The sequence below is a fragment of the Polyodon spathula genome, chromosome 17, assembly GCF_017654505.1.
Source record: "Polyodon spathula isolate WHYD16114869_AA chromosome 17, ASM1765450v1, whole genome shotgun sequence".
NCBI lineage: Eukaryota > Metazoa > Chordata > Actinopteri > Acipenseriformes > Polyodontidae > Polyodon > Polyodon spathula.
This window is the reverse complement of record NC_054550.1, coordinates 17,525,046-17,551,082: the sequence shown is the minus strand read 5'-3', so window position 1 is coordinate 17,551,082 and position 26,037 is coordinate 17,525,046. Positions and strand designations below refer to the sequence as shown.

At 40.7% G+C, this 26,037-nt stretch overlaps 1 protein-coding gene across 1 annotated transcript in view; it reads right to left on the bottom strand.

Annotated features, from left to right (window-relative positions):
* Positions 1-18,271: 18,271 nt before the first annotated feature.
* Positions 18,272-26,037, bottom strand: part of LOC121329794 (presenilin-1-like) — a 53,894-nt gene continuing 46,128 nt past the window's right edge. Inside the window, exons 7-11 of the mRNA XM_041275608.1 lie at positions 24,081-24,179; positions 23,078-23,167; positions 22,066-22,239; positions 19,470-19,588; positions 18,272-18,699 (exon numbers count right to left, since the gene is read on the bottom strand). Of these exons, the coding sequence (XP_041131542.1) occupies positions 18,544-18,699; positions 19,470-19,588; positions 22,066-22,239; positions 23,078-23,167; positions 24,081-24,179 (638 nt within the window). The 3' untranslated portion in view covers positions 18,272-18,543. The remainder of the gene's footprint in view (positions 18,700-19,469; positions 19,589-22,065; positions 22,240-23,077; positions 23,168-24,080; positions 24,180-26,037) is intronic.

Here is a 26,037-nt window from a genome sequence, read left to right as displayed (position 1 = left end):
GAAATGTACCAGCAAGTGAAAATCAAACCACAAAGCAACTGCAATGGAAAATCAAACCACAAAGCAACAGCAATAGAAAATATGTGTGGTCTAGTGGTTAAATAAACAAGCTTGAACCAGGAGGGAGCATCTTTGAGACAAGGCTGAGGTCTGGTGGGAGAGTGCTTGAATGGTAACAAACGCTAGTCAAAGAGAGTCGGAACTCAGTGTGACCGAGAGGACAGGGTTATTGGGCCAACCAGGGCAGATGCTACTCTGGCCCCTCTCAATGTACTGGACATGTGTAACTCAAGCGCAGACATAGTGTGGGGCCAACACAGTGACCCGTCACTAGTGCACGCTTGGGGGCAGGTCTGGTCTATTGAAGGTAAGGATGTTGATGGTGCTAGTATATCCACATTTTAGTATCAAGGTGCAATTACTGTATAGAGTAAATCTAGCTGTGGGCACAGGACAGCCTGTAACACAATTATTGGTTCAACCATCTTGTCAGACCGAGGTCATGAGGCTGGCACATAATATCCCTTTTGCAAGGCACCTCGGAAATGAGAAGACAAGGAGCGGGTATTGGCTCGATTCTATTGGGTAGGTCTTCATACTGATGTGTCGAGATATGTAGCCACATGCCCAGACTGCCAGCGACTAGTGCCGGGTCGAGTGCGTTCGCCCCTTTGGTTCCACTGCCTATTATTTCCACCCCCTTTGAACGCATGGCAATGGACCTAGTGGGCCTTTTGCTACCTTCTGACTCGGGGTATATGCATATATTAGTAGTGGTAGATTATGCAACGCAATACCCAGAGGCAGTTCCATTGAGATCCACTAGTGCCGCTGCAATAGCCAATGAGTTAGTACAGATTATGGCAAGAGTAGGGATCCCTAAAAAGATCTTGACTGATCACAAAACCAATTTTTTGTAAACCGTTACAGCAGGTATATAAAATATTAAAAATACGTCCCATCAGAACGTCTGTTTATCATCCACAGACTGACGGTTTGGTGGAATGCTTTAATCAGTCCTTGAAGTCGATGCTGAGATGGTTTGTAACACAAAAGCAAAAACATTGGGCATCGCTTCTTTCCTACCTCCTTTTTGCAGTGAGAGAGGTGCCGCAGAGTTCGACAGGGTTCTCCCCCTTAGAGCTCTTGTACGTCCGACAGCCTTGCGGCATCCTTGATCTGCTGAGAGAGGGGTGGGAGGAGCACAAAGGCTAGTCCAAAAATGTAGTGAAGCATGTGCTCCAACTAAGAGATTGCGTGGATTTGGTCGGTCCTTTGGCCCAGGACAACCTCAAATCGGCTCAGCACCAGCAACAGAAGCATTACAATAAAAATGCACTCATTTTAACCTTTCGACCAGGAGACAAGGTAATGCTGCTACCTCATCAGAATTGAAATTGTGTGATAAATGGCAGGGGCCATATAAAGTGATTCAGGCTATAGGGAAGGTGAATTATGAAATTAGTCAGCCCGATCGCCGTAATGAACGTGAAATTTATCATGTAAATTTATTAAAGCCCTGGCAGGCAAGGGAGGTCTTGTTTATAGCCCCAGGTAATATAGAGGATGATTTAGGCCCCTGTCCAAAGACTCCTAGCACAAAAATAATTTCAATGGGGGAACAATTGGTTCCAGATCAGCAACGGGAGCTGCGTAAGCTTATTGAGGAGTTCTGCAGTGTTTTATCTGACTTGCCCGGCAGAACTAATTTAGTTGAATATGACATTATCTCTCCACCAGATGTCACCCTGCAAGAGAGACTGTACTGGATCCAAAAAAGTCGATGAAGTTGCGTTTACAAAGAGGTATGGGACATGCTCAAGCATGGGGTGATTGAGCCTTCCAGGAGTGAGTGGTGCAGTCCTATTGTCATAGTGGCCAAGAAAGATGACATCAACTGCTTCTACGTAGATTTCAGAAAGGTAAACGCTATTGTCAAGTTCAATGCGTACCCCATGCCTCGGGTTGACAGACTGGAAAAAACAAAGTTTATCTCCAAACCTGACAAAGGGATACTGGCAGATCCCCTTAACCCGCAGTTCTAGAGAGAAAACCACACTTTCAACACCAGAAGGGCTGTTTCACTTTAAAACCATACCGTTTGGGCTACATAGTGCGCCCGCTGCCTTTCAGAGACTGATGGACCACGTTTTACACCCACATCATGAATATGCGGCAGCGTATATTGATGACGTGGTTATTTACAGCTCCACCTGGCGAGAGCATTTGGCTAAGATTACAGCCGTCCTTCAGTCTCTAAGGATAGCCCAGCTGACAGCTAACTTGAGAAAATATGCATTTGCCAAAACAGAGACTCAATATTTGGGATTTTTAATGGGGAATGGAAGAGTAAGACCTGTTGTCACCAAAATCCAGGCTTTGGTTGATGCGGCGATCCCCAAAACCAAGACTCAGGTGAGGTCACTACTGGGATTAGTTGGTTATTACTGCCACTTTATCCCTGAGTATGCCACAATAGTGCGCCAAATTTAATTAAGTGGTCAGCTGTGTCAGGGGGCGTTTGATACTATTAGGCGTAGACTTTGCCAGGCCCCCACTCTTATCACACCAGATTTCACCAAGAGATTCATCCTCCGCACCGATGCTTCGGATGTGGGTTTGGGTGCGGTCTTGTCCCAAAAGATAGATGGAGTAGAACACCCAATACTGTACACCTTGCGGGGAAGGACCATCAAAATGCAGATAATTTTTCCCGGGAGGGGGGAGTAATAGGAAAGATAGATTCAGCCGAGTGTTCCTTCAGCTCCACTCTGAGCGGTGGGATATGTGACGGAGATATAATGAGTTCTGGTTGGAAATCTCCCTCCCTACCTGTGAGGGTACAAAATAGTGAAAGGGAAAGTCCTCAAACGGGCTGGCCTGACTATTCATTTCCAGGGTCGGGAAGTCGGTCAGCCTGGGTGAAGGTGAGACTCCGTTGCAGGAATGAATTGACCTGGAGGGTAAACGAGGTAGCAGCTGCAAGCAATAAAAGCAGCTGCAATCGTTTGCCAAGGGGTCATGCGTAATAGCATAAAGGGGCAGGGGAATCAGTAATCTTTTCCTTCGCTTGGGTTTGCGCTTTAACCTGGAAGCACTGAGAAGCTGCTATGGTGACTGCCAGAGAAATAAAAAGAGAACATGAAAGAATTTTCGAGAGTGTTGTGTTTGTTTGTATTGTCTGTTAGTAACTGTCTGTGTTTATTGAACCACCAGACAGCTAACACCAGACAGTATCCGGAGCTGTCGCCTTGAGCCAGCACAAACCGGATCATCACTGCACCAATAGTCATGAAAATAACATTGTTTATCACCCACCACGAGCACGACAGCACTCATCCAGGACTGGTGACCATGTGCCGTATTATTGTGGGGTAGATATGTCTGTGATTATTGTTTGGGACTGTAACCCTGTTTTCATCTCCATGCAATACACATCATTGTGTATTGCCAGGATTTATTATTTGGTTACCAGACCTGGATTATAAATAAAACCACTTTCCAAACCGGATTACAATCGTCTGTGATTACTCCTGCACTGCATCACCTCTACACCTGTTCACAATCACCAGCCACTTTGCCACAGTCCACTATGAAAGGTGCTATATAAAAATAAAAGGTGCTATATATTATTATTATTATTATTATTATTATTATTATTATTATTATTATTATTATTATTATTATTATTAAAGCAACTGCAAGGGAAAATCAAACCACAAAGCAACAGCAAGGGGAAATCAAAAGCATCACTGGGGTATGAGCCAAGGAGTATGTCATATCAGATCGAATGGTTTGTCAACAAAAAGTAAAATGGATATGTGAAAAGATCACTGCAATGGAACTTTATTGAGAGAATCATAGAATACAGCAATGCACCAAATATAATCCATGCCATCTTACATTTGAAATTACCTTTTCAATTCTCTCACTAGATCAGGAGAATTTTCTTTTTTTTTCAGAATTGCTATTGTATTAGCAGATACTGTACGTAACCCCAGCCATGGATACAATAAACATCATATAAATAACACAATGCAGGTGCTGATACAGCAGCCCCTCACTAATACAGACACCATTATGCCGTACATTCGGATGTGCCAGACAAAAATATGTTCCCCAATAATAACCAATTAAGTGTGATGCTGGGGCAATGAATTGCATGATCCAAAGAGACACACTGAAAAAAAAAAAAAAAAAAAAAACATCTGTTCTACTCATAGGTGTAAATTACACGGGTGACACAAGGGACATGTACCCCGCATTTTTCATTATTTCAGACAGAATAACTGACATGACAGACAGGACAAAATTAAACAGGAGAACAGAAGCAAGTAGCTACTAAATCACTAACAATGAAGAACATGATTAAAAGAGGACATTTATATACTCATACTTTACAGAGTGTAAACTAACTGCGATCCATCTATCGACGAGCTTTCACAAATGTGGACTCATACCAGCAGAGAACAAAAGTAGCAGGTGATTTGATCTGCAGCCAAATAGCAGCTCTTAAAATAAACAAATCCCCTGGGCTGGATGAGATCCTCCCAATAGTACTCAAAGAAATGAAATAAGTTATTTACAAACCGCTAACCAAGATCATACAGCAGTCTCTTGACACAGGGGTGGTACCGACAGACTGGAAAATTGCAAACGTAATACCGATCCACAAAAAGGGAAACAAAACCGAACCAGGTAACTACAGACCAATAAGCCTGACTTATTATATGCAAACTTATGGAAACTATAATAAGATCCAAAATGGAAAATTACCTATATGGTAACAGTATCCTGGGAGACAGTCAGCATGGTTTTAGGAAAGTGAAATCGTGTCTAACAAAGCTGCTTGATTTTGTTGAGGATGCAACATTGATAACACTGTGTAACAATTTTTTTTTTTTTTCGTTCCTGGGTAGTAAGTGTTATTTCCTAATTGCTTATGCCTCAAAAGTATAGAAAATGGCTATTATTCCCTACAAACTTTGCTTTTGTGACCAGGACAGTGATATTTTGAAATTTACCTATTTTCCAGAACATTCCAGATAGATTCAGTGCTGTGTAAACTTGAAGTAACTTCTAGAACTTTCTAGAACTTTCCAGTAATATAAATAGTAGTATAAATACAGGGGGCTTAAGCCCACCAGTTCACTTTAGTTCCAGCTGCCTAAATGGATACATATCTGCATTTTTCTGAGATGGCATCAAGAGGCTGCAATGGTGGCGTTCCTGATGGGTCTCCAAGGCGGTTTTACCAAGTTTCCCTGCTATCTTTGCCTTTGGGACAGCAGGGACACCAAGGCGCACTACCACAGGCTGGACTGGCCACAGCGGACCGAGTTCTCTGTGGGGAGGAACAACGTCAAGTGGGAGCAACTGGCGGACCCCCGGAAGGTGCTGATGCCACCACTGGCCTTATGAAACAATTTGTCAGAGCTCTAGGTAAGGAGTCGGCAGCCTTTAAGTACCTTCAAGACTTCTTCCCTAAGTTGTCTGAGGCAAAGGTCAAAGCCGGTGTCTTCGTCGGACTACAGATAAAGAAGATCCTGGAGTGCTATGAATTCCCCAAGAAGCTCACTGTAAGGAGAAAGCAGCTTGGAACAGCTTTGTTGCAGTGGTTCGGGGCTTCCTGGGCAATCACAAGGCCGAAAACTATGTGGAGCTGGTTGAGACTCCGGTGAAGAACTACGGCACAATGGGCTGTAGGATGTCCCTCAAAGTCCATATCCTTGATGCTCATCTTGATAAATTCAAGGAGAACATGGGAGCGTACTCGGAGGAGCAAGGCAATCGCTTCCACCAGGATATACTGGACTTTGAACGCCGCTACCAAGGACAGTATAACAAGAACATGATGGGAGACTACATTTGGGGGCTGATTCGTGAAAGTGATTTACAGTATAATCGTAAATCTCAAAAAAAACTACTCACTTCTAAATCTTTTGTAGTCATTTTTGTATTACTTTAGTATAAATACATGTTAATTTGGATTCATATGTTGTTTTTTACTGAGTTTATGTGAACGAAAAGACAGTTTTCTCATTGGAAATAGGTAAATTTCAAAATATCACTATCCTCGTCACAAAAGCAAAGTTTGTGGGGAATAATAGCCATTTTCTATACTTTTGAGGCATAAGCAATTAGGAAATAACACTTACTACCCAGGAATAAAAATTGTGTTACATAATGTAATGGATAATTGCAAAGCATATGACATGGTTTAGTTAGATTTCCAGAAAGCTTCTGACAAAGTAGAAAACAGAAAGTACTGATTAGAGGAGAAATCTCAAAATGAAGTGCGGTAACCAGTGGAGTACCACAGGGATCAATATTAGGTCCTCTGCTATTCCTAATCTACATTAATGATTTAGATTCTGGTATAGTAAGCAAACTTGTTAAATTTGTAGACGACACAAAAGTAGGAGGAGTGGCAAACACTGTTGTAGCAGCAAAGGTCATTCAAAATGATCTAGACAAGATTCAGAACTGGGCAGACACATGGCAAATGACATTTAATAGAGAAATTTGTAAGGTATCGCACACAGGCAATAAAAATGTGTATTATAAATATCATATTGGAGATAATGAAATTGAAGAAGGAATCTATGAAAAAGACTTAGGAGTTTATGCTGACTCAGAAATGTCTTCATCTAGACAACGTGGGGAAGCTATAAAAAGGCCAACAAGATGCTCGGATACATTGTGAAAAGTGTTGAATTTAAATCAAGGGGTAACGTTAAAACCGTACAATGCATTAGTAAGACCTCATCTTGAATATTGTGTTCACGCGCCGACCTGATTCAAGCATAAACAATTCTAAAAGGTATTGACAATGTCCACCCAAGGGACTTTTTCGACCTGAAAAAAGAAACAAGGACCAGGGGTCACAAATGGCGATTGGACAAAGGGGCATTCAGAACAGAAAATAGGAGGCACTTTTTTACACAGAGAATTGGAACCAACTCCCTAGTAATGTTGTTAAAGCTGACACCCTGGGATCCTTCAAGAAGCTGCTTGATGAGATTCTGGGATCAATAAGCTACTAACAACCAAATGAGCAAGATGGGCCAAATGGCCTCCTCTCATTTGTAAACTTTCTTATGTTTTCTCATAGGCCTACTGTACAGATTTATATTTTTACATAATGTAATGCATACAGAGAACACATTGTTATTTCAGTGCAATGATTTATCTGTCTGTCTCACACAGGCCCAGTTAGAGAGGGACTGCTGTATCCAAACAGGTCACTACTACAGCCAACATCCACCCCATAAAATACACATCTCACAATCCAAAGGCACAGTTGGCCACCATGTAACAGAACACACAGATAAGGAATGCCCATATCACTCTTCATTAAAATAGAATGTGTAAGCCAGTAATGCAAACAGATCTACAGATTACCTTTGTTTTGGATGATGTAATCAGTGCAGCTATTGTATGAAATACAAAAAGGAAAAACGATCCCCCCACCCCCCAACTATTGTAGGAAACACAAAAAGGAAAAACGATCCCCCACCCCCCCTGGATGGCTGTCACTTACTGTGTTGTCCATGCTTGGGTTGGGGTTGGTAGATGGCCTGCTCACCCTGTCACTGTAGTATCTCTGACAGCCAGCATTGTTGGTGCCCAGTGCTGCATTAATCCCATCAGCCAAATCGACAGCAGCCAAACCTGTAGAGAAACCCACACAAGCACACTCACTCACATACACACTCAGAGCAAGCAGTGGACAGTGCTCACTCATCATTCTGCTCACTTACACATGATAGAATATTTAACAGTGAATTACTGATATATATGCAATTTACTGTGAACTAGGGATGCACCGAATCCTAGATTCGGTTTCGGATTCGGCCCGAATACCTACTTTTTGAGCAGGGTTTGGATTCGGCCAAATACTTAAGATTCAGTGAACCGAATCCGAATCCTATATCCGCCCAGACGCACATCCATTTTAATACATCCCTCCAATGTGTGCAGTTCTTATTTAAATAAAAGACATCAATCCAGTATTGAACGTAACTGTTTTATTTAATACAAGAACATGTTTGATGAACTCTGTCGCGGCTCTCGACTCCCTAAATTACTGGTGGAGCAGGCACTAAACACACAAGCTGCTGAATGCAAACATACACCTGTATGCAACAGCACAGTATGGAGTGAAGTTATGCATAAACCTGTAATATATTGTAACGCCAACTGTTGTAGACTTTTCTACTTTTTTGCTTTGTCTGTCAAACATGTTCTAGAGATTATACTGAGATAAAAAAAATAATAAATAATTGGTACACAGATATACAGCTCTAGAAAAAATTGAGACCACTGCAAAATTATCAGTTTCTCTGGTTTTACTATTTATAGGTATGTGTTTGGGTAAAATGAACATTTTTGTTTTATTCTATAAACTACTGACAACATTTCTCCCAAATTCCATATAAAAATTTAGAGCATTTATTTGCAGAAAATGACAACTGGTCAAAATAACAAAAAAGATGCAGAGTTGTCAGACCTCGAATAATGCAAAGAAAATAAGTTCATATTCATTTTTAAACAACACAATACTAATGTTTTAACTTAGGAAGAGTTCAGAAATCAATATTTGGTGGAATAACCCTGATTTTCAATCACAGCTTTCATGCATCTTGGCATGCTCTCCACCAGTCTTTCACATTGATGTTGGGTGACTTTATGCCACTCCTGGAGCAAAAATTCAAGCAGCTCGGCTTTGTTTGATAGCTTGTGACCATCCATCTTCCTCTTGATCACATTCCAGAGGTTTTCAATGGGGTTCAGGTCCGGAGATTGGGCTGGCCATGACAGGGTCTTGATCTGGTGGTCCTCCATCCACACCTTGATTGACCTGGCTGTGTGGCATGGAGCATTGTCCTGCTGGAAAATCCAATCCTCAGAGTTGGGGAACATTGTCAGAGCAGAAGGAAGCAAGTTTTCTTCCAGGACAACCTTGTACTTGGCTTGATTCATGCGTCCTTCACAAAGACAAATCTGCCCGATTCTAGCCTTGCTGAAGCACCCCCAGATCATCACGATCCTCCACCACATTTTACAGTGCCTCTGCCAGTAAATCCAGAATTGAACCCTTCTTTTCCTCACTCAAAACTTTCCTTTTCAGCTCTTTGGGCATGGTCAATAGTTATTTTTTGATTCCAATTACTTTTGAGGTACTACTAGCACTGTTTTGCCATCCAGTCGGTCCTATTGCAAGAGGATAGTGATGTCCACAGAAGTGGTTTTTATACTTTTCCTTGTTAAATAAGATTTGGTTCAGGTGATCCCCTAATCAGTACCTCATTCAGTAGAATGAGGTGTGCCTGTGTTGGAATTCAACAGACACTGGAATGGAATGGCTGCCACACATGTAGAGATGCTGATTTAAGAAAAATTTGCAGTGGTCTCTTAATTTTTTTCCAGAGCTGTACATATAAGTGCTTACTATCTATGAGAAGATTTAGTTTTGGTTTCTCTTACAGAGAAATTGCAAACAAGCAGGTAAATTACAGTGAGAAAAAAAAAAACAAAGCGTAGGATATATTTACTTTTAAAATTGTCTATATTATATATATATATATATTATAGTTGCTGGCCTTCCGGAAGTGTCTACGGAGTTATCTGTTTGTGACAAACATTCGATAAAAATTTGTCAACAACAGCTTCAAATGAATGGCACGTGCATGATAGCTTTTTGTTGTCGGTGACTTTTAATAATATTATAATAATAATTAATAATAATAATAATAATAATAATAATCGTTATAAGTGCCTAAATGCACGTAACTCAAAGCGCTGTACAAACACAAAAAACACAGAGAACCCTATATACATACAGCGTATTAAGAGTATACACAATTTGACGGAATTGTCAGGCTCTGATGATAGTGATGGAATGGCAGAGTACCTCAGATCAGGGCTGAGGTATACGACCCAGAGCTGAGAGGGGAGCTCTCATTGTGGTCAGTTCTTCCTGCCTTTTCCCAGCAGGGGACACTGTGCAGCTGTCAGTCCGCCACCTGTCACAGGCACTTTACCAAGCCATGTGGACAGACAAACGGGCAGGTGGACAGAGGGCTTCAGTCTCTAGTCCCACCCAAAACGGACACCAGCAACACTGGAGCACTAATACCATGATACAATGTGCTTTGGAGACCAATATATTTTGGAGACACTTAGCAGCCCTGTAATGGCTGTTTACACCGGGTACACTATGTTCCCATGGGAAATGGGGAACCACTCTTTAGGACAGAAGAAACATGGGGAATGAAACCTTACAGTCCACCCAAGAAGCAGCCTCCCAGTTCCTCAGCTCTAACCACTAGCCCACACTGCCTCCCAGCCACTCTGCTCTAACCACTAGCCCACACTGCCTCCCAGCCACTCTGCTCTAACCACCAGATCACACTGCCTCCCAGCCACTCTGCTCATCTTACTGTATTTAAAACATTTCTATTTTATTTTACATCCAATCACTTTGTCACTGTTTCGACACCAGTAATTGCGCTACTGATACAAGATAATGCGAATAATCACAGATAAAATGAGTTATTTCAGTTGGTTTTATCATGACATGCACTAGTAAGACCTCATCTTGAATATTGTGTTCAGTTCTGGTCACCTCGCTATAAAAAAGATATTGCTGCTCTAGAAAAAGTGCAAAGAAGAGCGACCAGAATTATTCCAGGCTTAAAAGGCATGTCATATGCAGACAGGCTAAAAGAATTGAATCTGTTCAGTCTTGAACAAAGAAGACTACGTGGCGACCTAATTCAAGCATTCAAAATTCTAAAAGGTATTGACAGTGTCGACCCAAGGGACTTTTTCAGCCTGAAAAAAGAAACAAGGACCAGGGGTCACAAATGGAGTTTAGAAAAAGGGGCATTCAGAACAGAAAATAGGAGACACTTTTTTACACAGAGAATTGTGAGGGTCTGGAATCAACTCCCCAGTAATGTTGTTGAAGCTGACACCCTGGGATCCTTCAAGAAGCTGCTTGATGAGATTTTGGGATCAATAAGCTACTAACAACCAAACGAGCAAGATGGGCCGAATGGCCTCCTCTCGTTTGTAAACTTTCTTATGTTCTTATGTTCTTATATTAAATCACACTGTCAGATTGCTATTGGTTGGTTCTCAATAATTCTGAATATTTGTCTACTTTTTATTTCAAGCTCAGTGGTTAGAATTGGCACCTGTCCTTGTTTTGAGGTTTCCAGGGATTTCAAAATGCAAAACACCCCTGGGTTTTAATGTGATGCAACACGTGGCATGACACTGCACAAAGAACACCCTGGAGCATCCAGCTACAGCACACCAGAGACAGGCAGACAGGCAGAGAACACCCTGGAGCATCCAGTTACAGCACACCAGAGAGACAGGCAGGCAGGCAAGCAGGTACAGAGAACACCCTGGAGCATCCAGCTACAGCACACCAGAGAGACAGGCAGGCAGACACAGAGAACACCCTGGAGCATCCAGCTACAGCACACCAGAGAGACAGGCAGGCAGGCAGACAGGCTCTTAGGAAGGCAGCAATTACACCATTCCAGTATGCTAAAGTATTGCTCTGATTAGATAAACCAAGATAAATTCTTTCAGTAGGGTTAATTCTATTTGGATCTGCCTGGTGTTTGTGAGACAGATGTACCTGTGGTGAACTAGTGAATTGACTTTATGATCAATTGTCCAATTCAATATTGACCTAGCACTTGTGAATTGAAGATATCAAAACAAAGGTAACTGTGTAAAAAATAAATTTGTTTATCAAAGGTTTATTAACTATCCAAACATGCATAATTTTTCTGTATTATTTAGTTACTCAATAAATAATCACACAGCGAATTTGATAACTGGGATTAAGACAGCAGGTCAACAGGTCCGTATTAGTCAAGGTATACAGAACGAAAGGGAGATCAGAGCAGAGTGAGAGAATAAGGAACAGGGAGTAAAAAGAAAAGAGCAGAGTTATGCTAGGTACACGGAAAGCAAAGTGAGGGGAAGTGGAGAGAGGCATGGGAGTTCATGCTAGCTGACAGATAGTAAGAACAGCTGCCAGGCTGTATCATACTTTTCTACTAATAATTTACCGGTAAGTAGTTTCAATTTGAATTCCACTGTCATTTTGAAAGGTTCTTAGTGCAGTTACTTTAGTAATGGTGTGCTTCTTTTTCACTTTTTAATATTTCTGAGTTCAGGATCTGCTCTTCAGTTTTAGAATCCTGTCAACCACACATGTAATGTGTCCATACTTGATTAGCCAAAGTGTCTTAAAGAAGTAAGAGTAATTGAGTCAAGTTACTTTGTATTGCTGGCAGCACATAGCTGTTCACTAGATTTCGCTTGTTCTTACTTCCATTTGGCTAGCCTATGTTACAAATTGTCTATAACTGGAAACTAGAACTGCAGAGAAGCTCCTGAACTCAGGGCAAAAGCATAAAAAAGAGTATTTTAGTGATTGCAATAAGAACCTCTAGAAAGATAGCAAGCATCATAAAAAGGCAATGGGGTGTTTGAGCATGTCATTTGAAGTTTGCTCTATTTACTATGCCCTTACCTCTTATTAGCACACATTCTCAGCGGATCCTTAGCATTTCCCTGTGGTTTGTTTATTTCTGACTTTGTCACTAAACATAAAAAGAAAACATGTTGCTTCTCAGTGGGTGACTCCATAATAATCCATTAGTGAGTAAGACATAAACAACTCCGGACTCTCATGCCTCTGTGCTTACGTCATCGCTCACTCCGTCACTCACTCACTCATTGATGTTACTGTAAAAGAAATATTACAGAAAATAGGATTTGCTCAGCATGGAAAAGTACTGGCATCTTGCACTCCTATAATCTTGCTCGTATCACCTTGTATGCTTTGCTTAAGATAAAGTTTTGCCTACATTGCAGCTGCAGCTGTGAGACAATGGATAATAGGATGAGCCAGATGTGTTTTTTTAACTATACACACAAAACAGCCATTCTGTTATTTGCTTGCTTAGCTATATGCCATGTATGGATAGTTATAAATTGTTTCCCTTATATGCTAATATCTGAATCATCATTGGCTAACCCTCTGCCTTACTGACAGTTTTAAGGTATATAAAAAATGTATGTTGGAACACTACTTGATGATTATCTAGCACCCTGTGTGCTGAGAGTGTTCACAGTTTACAAACTTAATAAATAAAGGCCTGTGTGTTTGGAACTCGCAGTCTCTCTTCTTTTATTAGAATTTACACGACATTACTCAGAACCATCGCACATCTTATCTCGAGTTAATAAATGAATGCTGGAAAATTGATTCTGCTCGACCTCAAGTCACCTTCATTTGCGTTTGATCAATAAAGCCAATTGAATTCGCTGTTTGAATAAAAGCTTTCTGGAATGTGGCAGGGTGGTACTGCTGGTAATCTCTGAAAAATGTATGCATGATACAAATATATTGGACTTTTCAGGCAGAATGGTTTAAAAATATTACATTTTTTACTAGGAATACATCTTTTAACCCTTTCCGGTCCTATGTTGTATGAGGTCTATTATTCCAATTTTCCCTTTCCAGTCCAATTTCGGACCCTGTCCGACATCATCAAAAAGACGTCAAGCACAGGTCTCTAATCATTTTTTCTCTGGAAAAAGCCGAGAAAACTTTTCAATGACCGAGAGAAGCCAGAAAAAAGGGGGGTGTCTAAGCAATACACATAGCCCCTTCACCACAGAGATAACATGGGCACAAACAAAAAGATAGCTGCTTCTGCATCCAGCGCTCAAAGAATATCACAAACATTTGCAGAGCTTTTTGAGATGTTATAGTAATAAAATAATGACTTAGATCACATTATTGAGGAGTTTGGTGATAAAACGAGTGATCAGGAAAGGATTTATCAGTATGCATGACTATGAAGAGGTATGTGAAAATTACCGCAAACAAGGGATGAGACTTGGGTATAGATGCAGTACTGAGTGTCCTTTTGTGATGCAGTGCCTTTTAAACCTGTTTTACTCTGAAAAAAATATTTAACAAAAAATATTAAACAGCGCATGTAAAATAAACTGCACGTGTGAAAATAAATTGGATCTGACGCACTTGACAGGCGCTGAATAAATGGACCGCAATGGTTAACTTCCTGCCACAACACTATTCCCTTCCTGTGAAATCGGACCCCCACAAACAAGTGAAGTGGGATCAAACAGGAAGCTTGGGTGCACAGGAAGTGAACTTTATCTTTAAGTGATTATCTTTAAGCTACAGTTCTGTGGCAAAATTATATTTATTTTTGGTGAAAATTTAACAATTTACAGAAAAGTTCAAAGGGATTTTGTGGCCTGATGAGATAAGAAATGTGAAGTTATTGTGCCTTTAAGTAGCCTCCACTGAACTTGTGGGGGTGGTGCAGAACCAGTTTCCAAAGAGAACCAGGAATCCAGGGTTGAAATCTGAAGACAAATCCTGGATAAAGAGACAAAGAGAGACTTTCCACTGAATGTTCTTTAGCTGGTGAAAACAGTCCAGGGGGACACCTGCTTCTCAGATAGGTGCCTCCTACTCCCCTGGGGATTATCCTATTCAGGATGACCGTTAAGGAACAGTTTGAAAAATCCCTTTGGGACCCCATCATAATCCCAGTGTATTAGCCTGAAGAAATAGTAGCAGAGGTAGGTCATAGCATTACCAGCAATGGCAAAACAATGGATTTGGTACAAAATATTACACAGCGATCTGATTCCTGTGGACCTTCAGTCCCTTTGAACAAGTGAAAAGAAAAAAGATGTCAAGTTAAGGTAGCTTTCTTTTCCCTGAACCTGTATTAGAGAAACCAACAATTATCATAACCCAGCAGTTCCCAAATAAATAGTTTATTTAATCTCTTCTTTTAGGTTCTTATTTGACTTTGGAGTCCCAGTCCATGGAGCTCCTTTCTCTCTGTTCATCTCTCATCTCAGAGCTGCCCGTTGAGCTTCTGGGCTTGCCTCCAGACTTTATTAATCACATTCCAAACACAGTTGTACACATATGCCTAGTAGGAAAAATGAGGGGCTGAAAAATCCATCCATTTGTTACATTATGTAATGTGGTGCTGACATTTTATTGTGTCAAATCATGCTTTAAATACTGTAGGTTCATCATTTCAATTCTGTATTCATACAGTCAGTAGCAGTGATAAAGCCCATTTCCATAATAAAATGCATTTTGGAGGCCACTGTAGATACATGATAAAAAGTGGACAGTCTAAAACCCACAATTGATTTTTTGTGCTGACAGATCAAATTCCCATCAGCTTTTGACCCTTTGATTTAATTTGAATTGATCCATGTGTTTGGGGGGGTCAGATGCTTCCCTCTGTACACCACCTGCACATTGGAGTGATGTGAGGAAATTTAGACCAAATTTAGACCACTCTCCAACCCCAAATTACTTAGGGAAAGCAATGCTGCTAATCTCCTGAGCTAATCACCGGCTCCCACCCATCGCCTGACAGGGCCTGTAATCTGGGCAAGCTGTTGCTATGGACACTAATCTGGTCTTCTTGCAGTGCCAGGCCTTGGCAGTCAGGGCTTACTGATGGACTTATTTAGGATAGGCCCTGGCCGCAAATGACTGCAATTAGAGAACTAATACTGTTTACACTTCAAATTGGTCTGCCTATGCTCAAAAATACAATAGACTTACCAGCTCCGTCTCTTACTGCTCCCTTATAAACGTTTCTCACAGTAAAAGCTAGCTAAGTGAAATTATGGATCTCAAAAGCATGGTAAAGTGACTGCTTGTATAGGAAGACAAATGTCTCAGCAAATTCCTTCATCAATGCAATACAAATATAATTTTGTTTTGGGGTTTACAACAGAATGTATAATTCAGAAACAGATACACTATTGCAATATTTTTTTTTTAATTTTTATTAAAGTATTAGCTGAAACATAGTCTATAGTGATTGCTTTGAAGTACCCTTATACAGACAAAAGCATTGGCCCCCTATGCTTATTATACCTTAATTCAAGGACAAGCATTTAGTAAACTTAAAACACTTTTAATAAAACAAAAAGCAAAATACACAATTTCTTGTAACTTAAGACATATCTTTATCAAAAAGCAACAAAAATATTTCATTTAAAGTACTTGTTCATGTCAAAAGTATTGGCACCCCTGCTTTAGTATCTCGTGTGTCTTACTTTCTCTTTTATTACGGCTTCAGATGTTGATGATGTTAATTCTTAACCAGTATGTCTTGTTGGTGGAATCTGGGCCCATTTTGTCTTGCACATTTCCTTCAGTTTAGACAGACTGGATACACAATTCTTGGCTACAGCGTATTTCAGATCAGTCGAAGAATTTCTGTTGGGTTGAGATCTGGTTATTACGCCGACCATTCCAGAACTTCAAGAATTCCGGAGTTGAGTTAGTCATATGCTTCGTGTCATTGTCATGTTGGAAGTACACTTTCTGTAAAATGTTTTTATACATGGCTGCATTCATTTGACCTTCCATCACATGAATGTCTCCAGTCCTGTCCTTGACCTGCTAAAACACCCTCATCTCATGATCAAACCACCATGTTTAACTGTGGGTACTGAAGGCTGTCCCCTTTTTTCTCCAAACATCCTATCATGCGTTTTTGGGGAACAGTTCTATTTTTGTCTCATAGGACCAGAGAATTTTGTTGAAGAGTGCTTATATTCCTGTTCTTATTTCTTGGCTTGTTTAAAACGGTTTGTTGCAGTGAGGTTTACGTGTATGCAACTCTTGTGTTCAGGTGCCTTTGTACAGTGCTTCATGCACCATTATGCCTGGTGCTTCTAAATTTTTTTTAAATCCTTGACTTTTAATCTTGGATTTTTTTTTAGCTGCTCAGACGATTCCCCTATCTGCTGTACCCATAATTTTCTATGGACGTCCACTTCTTTCAGCATTTCAGTTGAATTTGTTCTGTGGCACTTCCTGATTATTGCTCCGATTGTGGATTTTGGTATTCCTTATTTCTTTGATACTGTTCTGTAGCCATTTCCTTTGTCGTAGTTTTCCGAGTGCTTTTCTCAAATGTAAATCCAACTCCTTTATCTTGACCATCATCTGCTTTTTCTTCAGTAACTTTGGGAAATAATGTCAACTTTTCTGGCTACTGAAAAAGTTAAACTTACAATAAAACTAAGTGAGGAAGGCAAAAGTTTCAGGCTCTTGCATTTATCAATGTAACAAAGGCACTGTCTGAACCATTTGTCGAGTTGGGTTGATCAACCTGTACCTCGTAGAAATAAGCTATGGATGTATTCATTTATTTGTAAACATTTCCCTAGGATTACATTTTAAAATAACCCTGAAAAATTTGTGGTTGATACAATCCAGGGTGATTTAGCAGTGCTGTAAAATGTGCTAAACAAATCCACCTCATTCCTGCTGGGTACAGGTTGATCAAAATAACATTATAGCTTCTAGAAGTTTTATCTTAAGAAATGGAGAGTTCAGAGGAAAATAAATAAATAAAAATAAAACAGTGAAAAAGGAATTCCCAGCATATCTGCACCATGGGATAGACCCTGAACATTCTTACATGCTTAGCTTATGCAGGAAAGCTTGGAAAGAAAAAGAAAGGACACTTGGTTTAATGGTCCTTTGACAAGTATCCAAATAAACACCTGCTAATGTATTGACTTGTCACAAGTGTAATTTCTATCCATTAATTTCCCAAAAGATAAGATAAACCTGTACTCACATCCCCAGGTTTTTATATGCATAACCAGAAAGCACACTACTGTATCTTGAGGTAATGCTTAATTTCACTCCGGAGTTAGGTTTCTTCAGTAATCCTATGCTCCACTGTACATTTCTATTGAGCTAACTGAAATGAAAAATGTAATTGTGAAAAAATTCTTAATGATAAATGCTTCCCAATTTTTTTTTTTTTTAATTTGTATTTTTTTATTATTACATAGGAAGAAAAAAAAAAAACCTGATAGGTACAGGATATTTCAAAAGGTGCAGTCAGGAATTCTATCTAAACCGGCTGTCGATTATTTACAGCAATTGCTTTTCTGCCCAAACCCCTTCTCACTGCAGTAGACAAACCTCGCTCACCCCAGCCTAACCCAGCTTGATAGAGAGCTGGAATAATGCAACAGGACTAATGCTTTCAGGCTCCCAATCACCTCAATATTTTCTTTACACTGGCCAGGTCCCAAGGAACTTGCAAGTGCAATTATGTACAGAGCCGACAATGTCCAATCCTTCCCCATGCAGACTCGACATGAAACAGCACCAGGAAAAAAAAGGCTCAGATTGTGTACAATTACTTTTTTAATGCTTATTAGAGGAGTTAGGAGGAGAGGGATTAGCACACATAGTCTTGAATCCATTCCAAACTGGCTGAACAAACTGTTCCCAGTTAAGGAAGTTCCAGGAATACAGAGATTGGGGAAACAAAGGGGGTACTGGGAGGGGACAGCATCTCCCTTTTCCAGTATCATATCATTTAACTTGATCGCATTAATTTCTTTCTTTTTGTTTTGAGTGTGGTGGGGGCAGGTGCCCAGAGTCCCAGACAGCCAGCGCTAGATGTAGAACTGGTGAAGGGCAAGCTGGTCCATGAAGGGGCGCACCAGGTTGTCTGTGGCAAAGTAGAAGACGAGGCCGAAGGTGATAGAGATGGGCAGGGCGGGCAGAGCCTTCTTGAAGATCGCTAGGAGCAGCAGGGTCAAACACAGACCCTGGGAGGGGAAGAGGAGCAGAGATCCAGCATCAATTAGTAGGGCTTGCAGTGTGTTTTAATTTAACTTTAATTGGTACTTTATGCACTTTCTGGGTTGTCTTTACTGTATGCTTTCCTTGCATTGGCAATTTTAAAAGCAACTGCAGCTTTAAAAAAAAAAAAAATAATTATAAAATGTTCCAAGCTAACAAAACAATTCTATTAATTGTCCACACCTTGCACATCCATTCACTATACAGATCTAAAATGGGACATTTTAGCAATGTATTTTCATTGAAAAAAATGATATCTGGTACTACACCATTCAAAGAAATCTCTGTTTGCAGGCCTTGCTTTCACAAAGTCTTGCACTTTCAGGTGACATGACCAAGAAGTGTAAAACTGTCCCTACCCCTTCAGGGACTTCTTTCCCATCAATAACCAATGAGCTGCTTCCCTGTTTATTGACATGCCTTCACCCAGTAACATGTTTTGACCCAGAAGACATTGCTGAAATAAAATTACCAGGGAAATGCTAGTATATGACATTTCCAGAGAGAAATGTCATATTAAACCCAGTGCAGTATCAGATGTCATGTTTAAAATGGAAATACCTGTGTTTCTTTCAAAACTAAACAATTAAAACATAAGGATCAGGTGTCTTGCTGCATGACCTACCTTTCGGTTAAAATACTTACTTTTATAAAGACAAACAGTGACTCCCTTGCACCTGGTACACACAGCAGGGCCCATTTTACTAAAGTTTCAGGAATGAAGAGAGGGACTCACGATGAGGATGGCGACGAAGCAGGCTAGCGTCGTGTTCCAGTCCCCACTGGCTGTGGCGGAGGCCTTCCCCACTAGCACGCTGTAGAAGATGAAATCCCCCAGACCCAGCTTCACCCCCCCTGGAGACAGAGAGCACAATGTGAGCACAAGCACCTGGCAGAATCACGCCCAGGTTACACTGGGCTTTAAGAGGGCTTCAAGTGTCTTTTGACTTACGAGGGGTTTTATAGGTAGGATACCAAATGGTTTGTAAACATTAAGTAAATACCTGTATATGCAGAGATGAAAATAAGACTTCAATTGCATAGCAGTTTGATCCATTCTTGGTTTTACTATGAGTTTAATGAGACACGCCTGAGTTTCTTACCTATACACTGTGGCTAATCAAGCTTATAGTAAAACCTGGAATCAGTAAAACTGCTATGCAATGGGAGTCCTATTTCCATCCATGGCTGAGTTAAAAAAACAATATGACCGTGAATTGGTTCATTTCTACAGGACACCATCCATCATGGGACTTTATTGAGAGAATCATAGAATACAGCTGTGCACCACTGATGTGGAAGAGATTAAAAACAAGGTGATAAAGGAAGAGTGGCGTTAGATTTAGCTAGAGGACTTTCCAAAACACTGGAATGTTGCAGTTGTTTATGAGATACAGTTGTATCAACGGATCTGCAAATTCATACAAGCTCCGCTCATGCTTAATTAGCAGTTCAATGGAGCTGGAATGACAAAAGTAATGTAATTGTTAATTTAGTATAATTACAGAAGAGTCTGAACAAATTGTTTAGTAAGTGCAGCCCCACTCCCCGACTGTTTGTGATGGGAGCCCATAACAATGTGTCACCTTCCCATCTTAACTGGACCGAGGCATTTCCATATTAAAAACCGTATTTCCATAAGACAGGACTCCACTGCTCCCCCCCCCCCCCCCCCCCCGCACTCCCCCAATTTTATTTATTTATATAGCAACTTTCATAACATAGTATCGCAATGTGCTTTAAATGTTGGTTAAAACACAAAGAAGTCTGCAGTATAAAAAAAAATTACAAAATAGCAATACATAATTATACTAAAACAATATCAGTAAATAATAACAATAAAAAAACATTACAAAATATTAACAGTTGAAGAAAACAGGAAATAAATGAGATGAAAAACACAAAAAGGCAAGTAAAATAAATAGAAAATTATATTTCTAAAGTCAGGTTAAGAAGGCTAGACAATAAAAGTAAGTCTTTAATCTTTAAGCACCATCTCTAATAGAAAAGTGCAATGAGTTCCACAATCTGTGGGCTCTATAACTAAATGCACTTTCTCCTTTCCAATTTTACCTTTGGGAGGCACAAAAGGCCAGCTTTAGCTGACCTTAAAGTGCACAGAGGACTTATGGGGACAGAACCTCTCAGGTACTCTGGTGCAAAGCCATGTAGTGCTTTATATGTCAATAGTAAGATTTTAAAATCAATTCTAAAAACACACTGGAAGCCTGTGCAGCAAGGCCAACAAAGGAGTTACATGATCTTGCTTGTTCTGGGGAGAACCCTAGCAGCTGCATTTTGAACAAGCTGCAAACGTGATAAAGCATAAACGTGGAAGATCAGCAAATAAGGCATTGCAGTAGTCAAGTCTGGACAAAATAAAAGTATAAATTAACTTCTCAGCATCAGACAAGGAAAGAAAATACCTCATTTTAGCCTTGTGAGGAGACAGACAGCATTATTCCAAATGGGATCCTGGCAAGGGGATAGTGGAGGTGCCCATACCCAAGTACATTCACTTTTTAAGATTTGAAAACAGCTTATTCACTTGCAATTAAACAGGCTTTGTTTAGCACTTCCTATGCATATTTGAGAAACTACTTCATGGTGACCTACTTATTCATTATAGACTTTAAATGGTTCAACCAATGTAGGCTACAAGTTTGCATTGACATTTGTGACAAACTTATTCCACACACTGGGAATGTAGTTCATTAGATACTGACACCTCCTCAAACAAGCTGTGGTTCAGTTGTCCTCACTTCTGTTAAAAAAAACTGCTATGCAGAGAAAGCACAGGGCTGCAGCAAAACAAACGATCCCTGCATCACAGCCCTCCTGCCACACGTTGCGCAGTGTCTTAGAAATCCATCTTTCTCCACATTATCCCGTCAGCGTCTTCCAGAAATTAGCATATTTTGTAGTAAACAAATGTAGTAAATATTATTTTATAAACAAATTACCCACATAATTAAAATGCCAAAACTTCACCAGCCTCTCATCTGCTTGAGAGAGACCTCTCAAGACTGAGGGACACTGCCAAACACAGTCAAAGCATGGTGAAGCATATTTAAAAAAAAACACAAAACAAAAAACCAAAAACATGTAAAACCATCAATAGTAAACGGCCCATGGGTCAATGACCTAATTTAGGACTTAACTGAAACAGTCCTGGATCTTGAGGGCCAGAGCTGGGACCATTGGACCAGTTTTGGTGTACATTATTCATATAGTTTGCCAGGAACATGGACACCTGAACTGATCCCATATTCCTGTACACTTTACCAGGTCCCAAGTGTACTGTGTCCCCGGAGCCCTTGCTCAATACTCACTCTCCTCCGAGTCGTCACTCTGAATGACAGGGGGGCGTGCCGAGGGCATTTCTTGCACCTGTCTGCGTGCCTCCTCACTGGACTCCATGTGCCTCAGCGTCTCCTGTTGCTGCACCTCCCAGTCTGTGGTGAAGCCTCCATCATCCGGTCCCGGCACAGACTGGCTGGGTGCAGCTGGGAGGAGAGAGAATGAAAGTTCTACCCCTTTTACTCGAGGTAATCACAACATTAGCAGCTATAAAATTGCTAGGAGCCACAAGACAACAGTATAGTCATATTTATTCAACAAATAGTTATAACTACAATTTTTTTCCTCCAGTTTCTAAACATATATGTGAATGGACCAATCAACTTTATTTATATAATTAAAAAAAAAAAAAAAAAGTAGTGGTTTTACAGCCAAAGGGCTGGATTACGTACATTTTTTGCTGCAGTGCACTGTTTGCTCCACTTTTTCTAAATTAAATAAAATTATGATAATGTCTCATAAAAGCTCAACAGTGGTGTTACAGAGATTCTACCTCCATCCGACTTGTTTCTTACTACCTTAAACAGGTCATTCAGTAGTCATGTTGATCCTTCAATTGTTGGTTGGGTGTAACCTTATATGACTTGGAGTTATGAAGTGGGGAAGTCAAGTAGGTAGGTAGGTAGGTAGGTAGGATATTTATTATACAATATATTTTTTGTCTCAACAACGTACAAGTTAAACAGTTTGCTGGTATGAAAATGGGCAGTGACCACATGGATTCAGAACATTTACAATGACTACATTATAAAGACATTACTCAATGGTTATAACTAACTAATTATAAAAAAGTTTTTACATCTATTTTTAAAAACACAACACCACATTTTTCTATTAGTAATTCAGTTTCCGGTATCACCTCCAGGTTGTCAATCAAGCAAAGTACAAACTGCAAACCTTGCGACGCTGTCTTGTTTACCTGCCCCAGTGGAAACAGACAGCTGCATGGTGGCTCTTCAGACTAGAGGTAAAGCCTGAACTCACCCTGGCTCTCCGGTGCAGTGGAATTCAGGGCAGGCTTTTTCCGTGACTCTGAGTCTGTGTCTGCCATGTTCACCAACCACACCATTGTAGCTGATGGAAGAGAATCAACATGGTAGGGTCAGTGTGGCATTGTATGTCAGTGTTTCCACTAGGTTGTGTTTCTCCCTAACTTCCTGGATAGACTGTGAACGGAACCTCCACCCATCTCTCTGCTTTACTGTGAACGGAACCTCCACCCATCTCTCTGCTTTACTGTGAACGGAACCTCCACCCTTCTATCTGCTTTACTGTGAACTGAACCTCCACCCACCTCTCTGCTTTACTGTGAACGGAACCTCCACCCATCTCTCTGCTTTACTGTGAACTGAACCTCCACCCATCTCTCTGCTTTACTGTGAACTGAACCTCCACCCATCTCTCTGCCTTACTGTGAACAGAACCTCCACCCATCTCTCTGCTTTACTGTGAACGGAACCTCCACCCATCTCTCTGCTTTACTGTGAACGGAACCTCCACCCATCTCTCTGCTTTACTGTGAACTGAACCTCCACCCATCTCTCTGCTTTACTGTGAACGGAACCTCCACCCATCTCTCTGCTTTACTGTGAACGGAACCTCCACCCATCTCTCTGCTTTACTGTGAACGGAACCTCCACCCATCTCTCTGCTTTACTGTGAACGGAACCTCCACCCATCTCTCTGCACTGTGAACGGAACCTCCACCCATCTCTCTGCTTTACTGTGAACGGAACCTCCACCCATCTCTCTGCTTTACTGTGAACAGAACCTCCACCCATCTCTCTGCTTTACTGTGAACGGAACCTCCACCCATCTCTCTGTTTTACTGTGAACGGAACCTCCACCCATCTCTCTGTTTTACTGTGAACGGAACCTCCACCCATCTCTCTGCTTTACTGTGAACAGAACCTCCACCCATCTCTCTGCTTTACTGTGAACGGAACCTCAGTTGAGTGTCTTTCTCCTACCAGCCCGGCTGACTCACAGGAGTAGATGAGCGCTGGGAAGATGGGTTCGTTTCTCTCCTGGGCCGTTTCCACCAGCATCCGCAGGGGACCCTTGGGGCACAGCACTGCAACCAGGTCTGGGGTGGGGGAGAAACAAACAGCATTAGAACACACAAGAAAACCTCTGCTTGGAGGAGAATGCATTATAACTGGGGATTCAGATTTTCAGGATTTATCTATTCCCCTTTTCAGTGTCTGTTTTCAGACATTTTTAGGTTTTTCAATAGTCAATAAATTCTTGAACTGCATCCTGAGAGCTGCTCATATCCAATAATGGCCCAGAAAGGAATCACAGTGCATGTTGTGCCTCTGGTGAAAAACAGTTAGAAATCAGGTAGAAGAAATTCACCAATCACTGCTAAGGATTTGTCAAAATGTACATCATGTACACAGCATTCTAAACAACACTTTTCTATTTTTTATATTTATAATGTTAATATGTCGCGTGTTTGATGCCTCTTATAACAGAAATCATTTTGCACCCTAATTATAGAAAACCTAATCATGACATTATCAAAGGAAAAGCAGTTTCAAGTTTTTACTGCTTTTGTTGCATTTCACCTTCTCACATATTGTTAGTTTCCAGATTAACCCAGTACAGTTCTTTTGGAATAAAACAGTATTTTTTTTTTTAACCCTTTGGGCTGAGCACCTTCTTTATTCACATCACACTCAAGCGCAAAACAACTCCGTTCACTTAGCAGTAAAGTCTGTTTTGTTGGCTTCTCTGCCCAAACAAAATTGGTTCGATTAGAATAAACTGAAGGGGACAGAGTTAGTCTGGAGCTTTTGAATATGCTTTGCAAAATGCAGCACTTTCTAACTATGATATGGTCAAGCTTTATAATCATACTCTTGGCAACATCTCTGAGTTTTTTGCTCCTGAAATACATGCTTTGTATAATTGTCGCTCTTCTCCCTGGTACACTGCTGAGTTACGCTCAATGAAAGCAGCAGGACGCTCATGTGTGCATTTATGGAGGAAGACTGGTCTTGCTGTTCACATGCAGGATTTTAAGTAACATCAACTAGCTTATGGCACTGCTTTGAAGTCAGCTAAAGCCTTACTACTTCTAACTTTATTGAAGGAGGCTGTGGTAATCCTAGGCTCCTACTATTCATCACATGCTAGAGTCAGTGGGTAATGTCTCTTTGGAGGCATCTAATGATCAGTGCAATCGTTTCATCTAATGATCACTGCAATAGTTTCCTGCATTTCTTTCAAAAGAAAATTGACAATATTAGATTTCAAATTGTGTCTTCACCCATTGTTGCTGCTTTACTTATTGATCCTCCTACTTTCACTGGGACTGTTTTAACTGATTTTGTAGTCTTTGGGTCTGTCTGAATTAGACCCCGTTCACACTACTGTGCTGACCCAGGGCCGCTGCATATTTAGGTCTGCAACCCTGTTCACATTTGCAGTTTAAGGCACCTTTACATATGTGACCGAAAAGTAGGGATGCACCAAATCCAAGTTTTGGGGTTTCGGCCGAATACCGAATCCATCTCAAAAGATTCGTCCGAATACTGAATACTGAATCTACAAAAAACTGTCAAGAAAAAAGAAGAAACTTCTGAATGAAAAACAAACAGACTGGCAGCTACTTACAAGGGACATGTACAATCTATTGTTTGGAGCCTTTTAGTTCATAGTATTTTTATTACCGAATGGAAATATATCCCAGAATAAAATTTCAGTTTGAAATGTACACAATATATCTCTAACCACCTCCCCCCTCAACAGAAATGTCAAAACAAAGAACCGTTTACTTCACCTTTACAAAAAGGAGAGCTGCATCTTTGCCGTAACCCACTATTTTCTTTAATGACGTTTCAACCCATGTCACCTGATCTGAGAGTAGGGTTGCCAACAGACTCCAGAATCTCGGGTCACTAAGAAAAGTCAGGTTTTGTAACTCACCTCTCTAAACT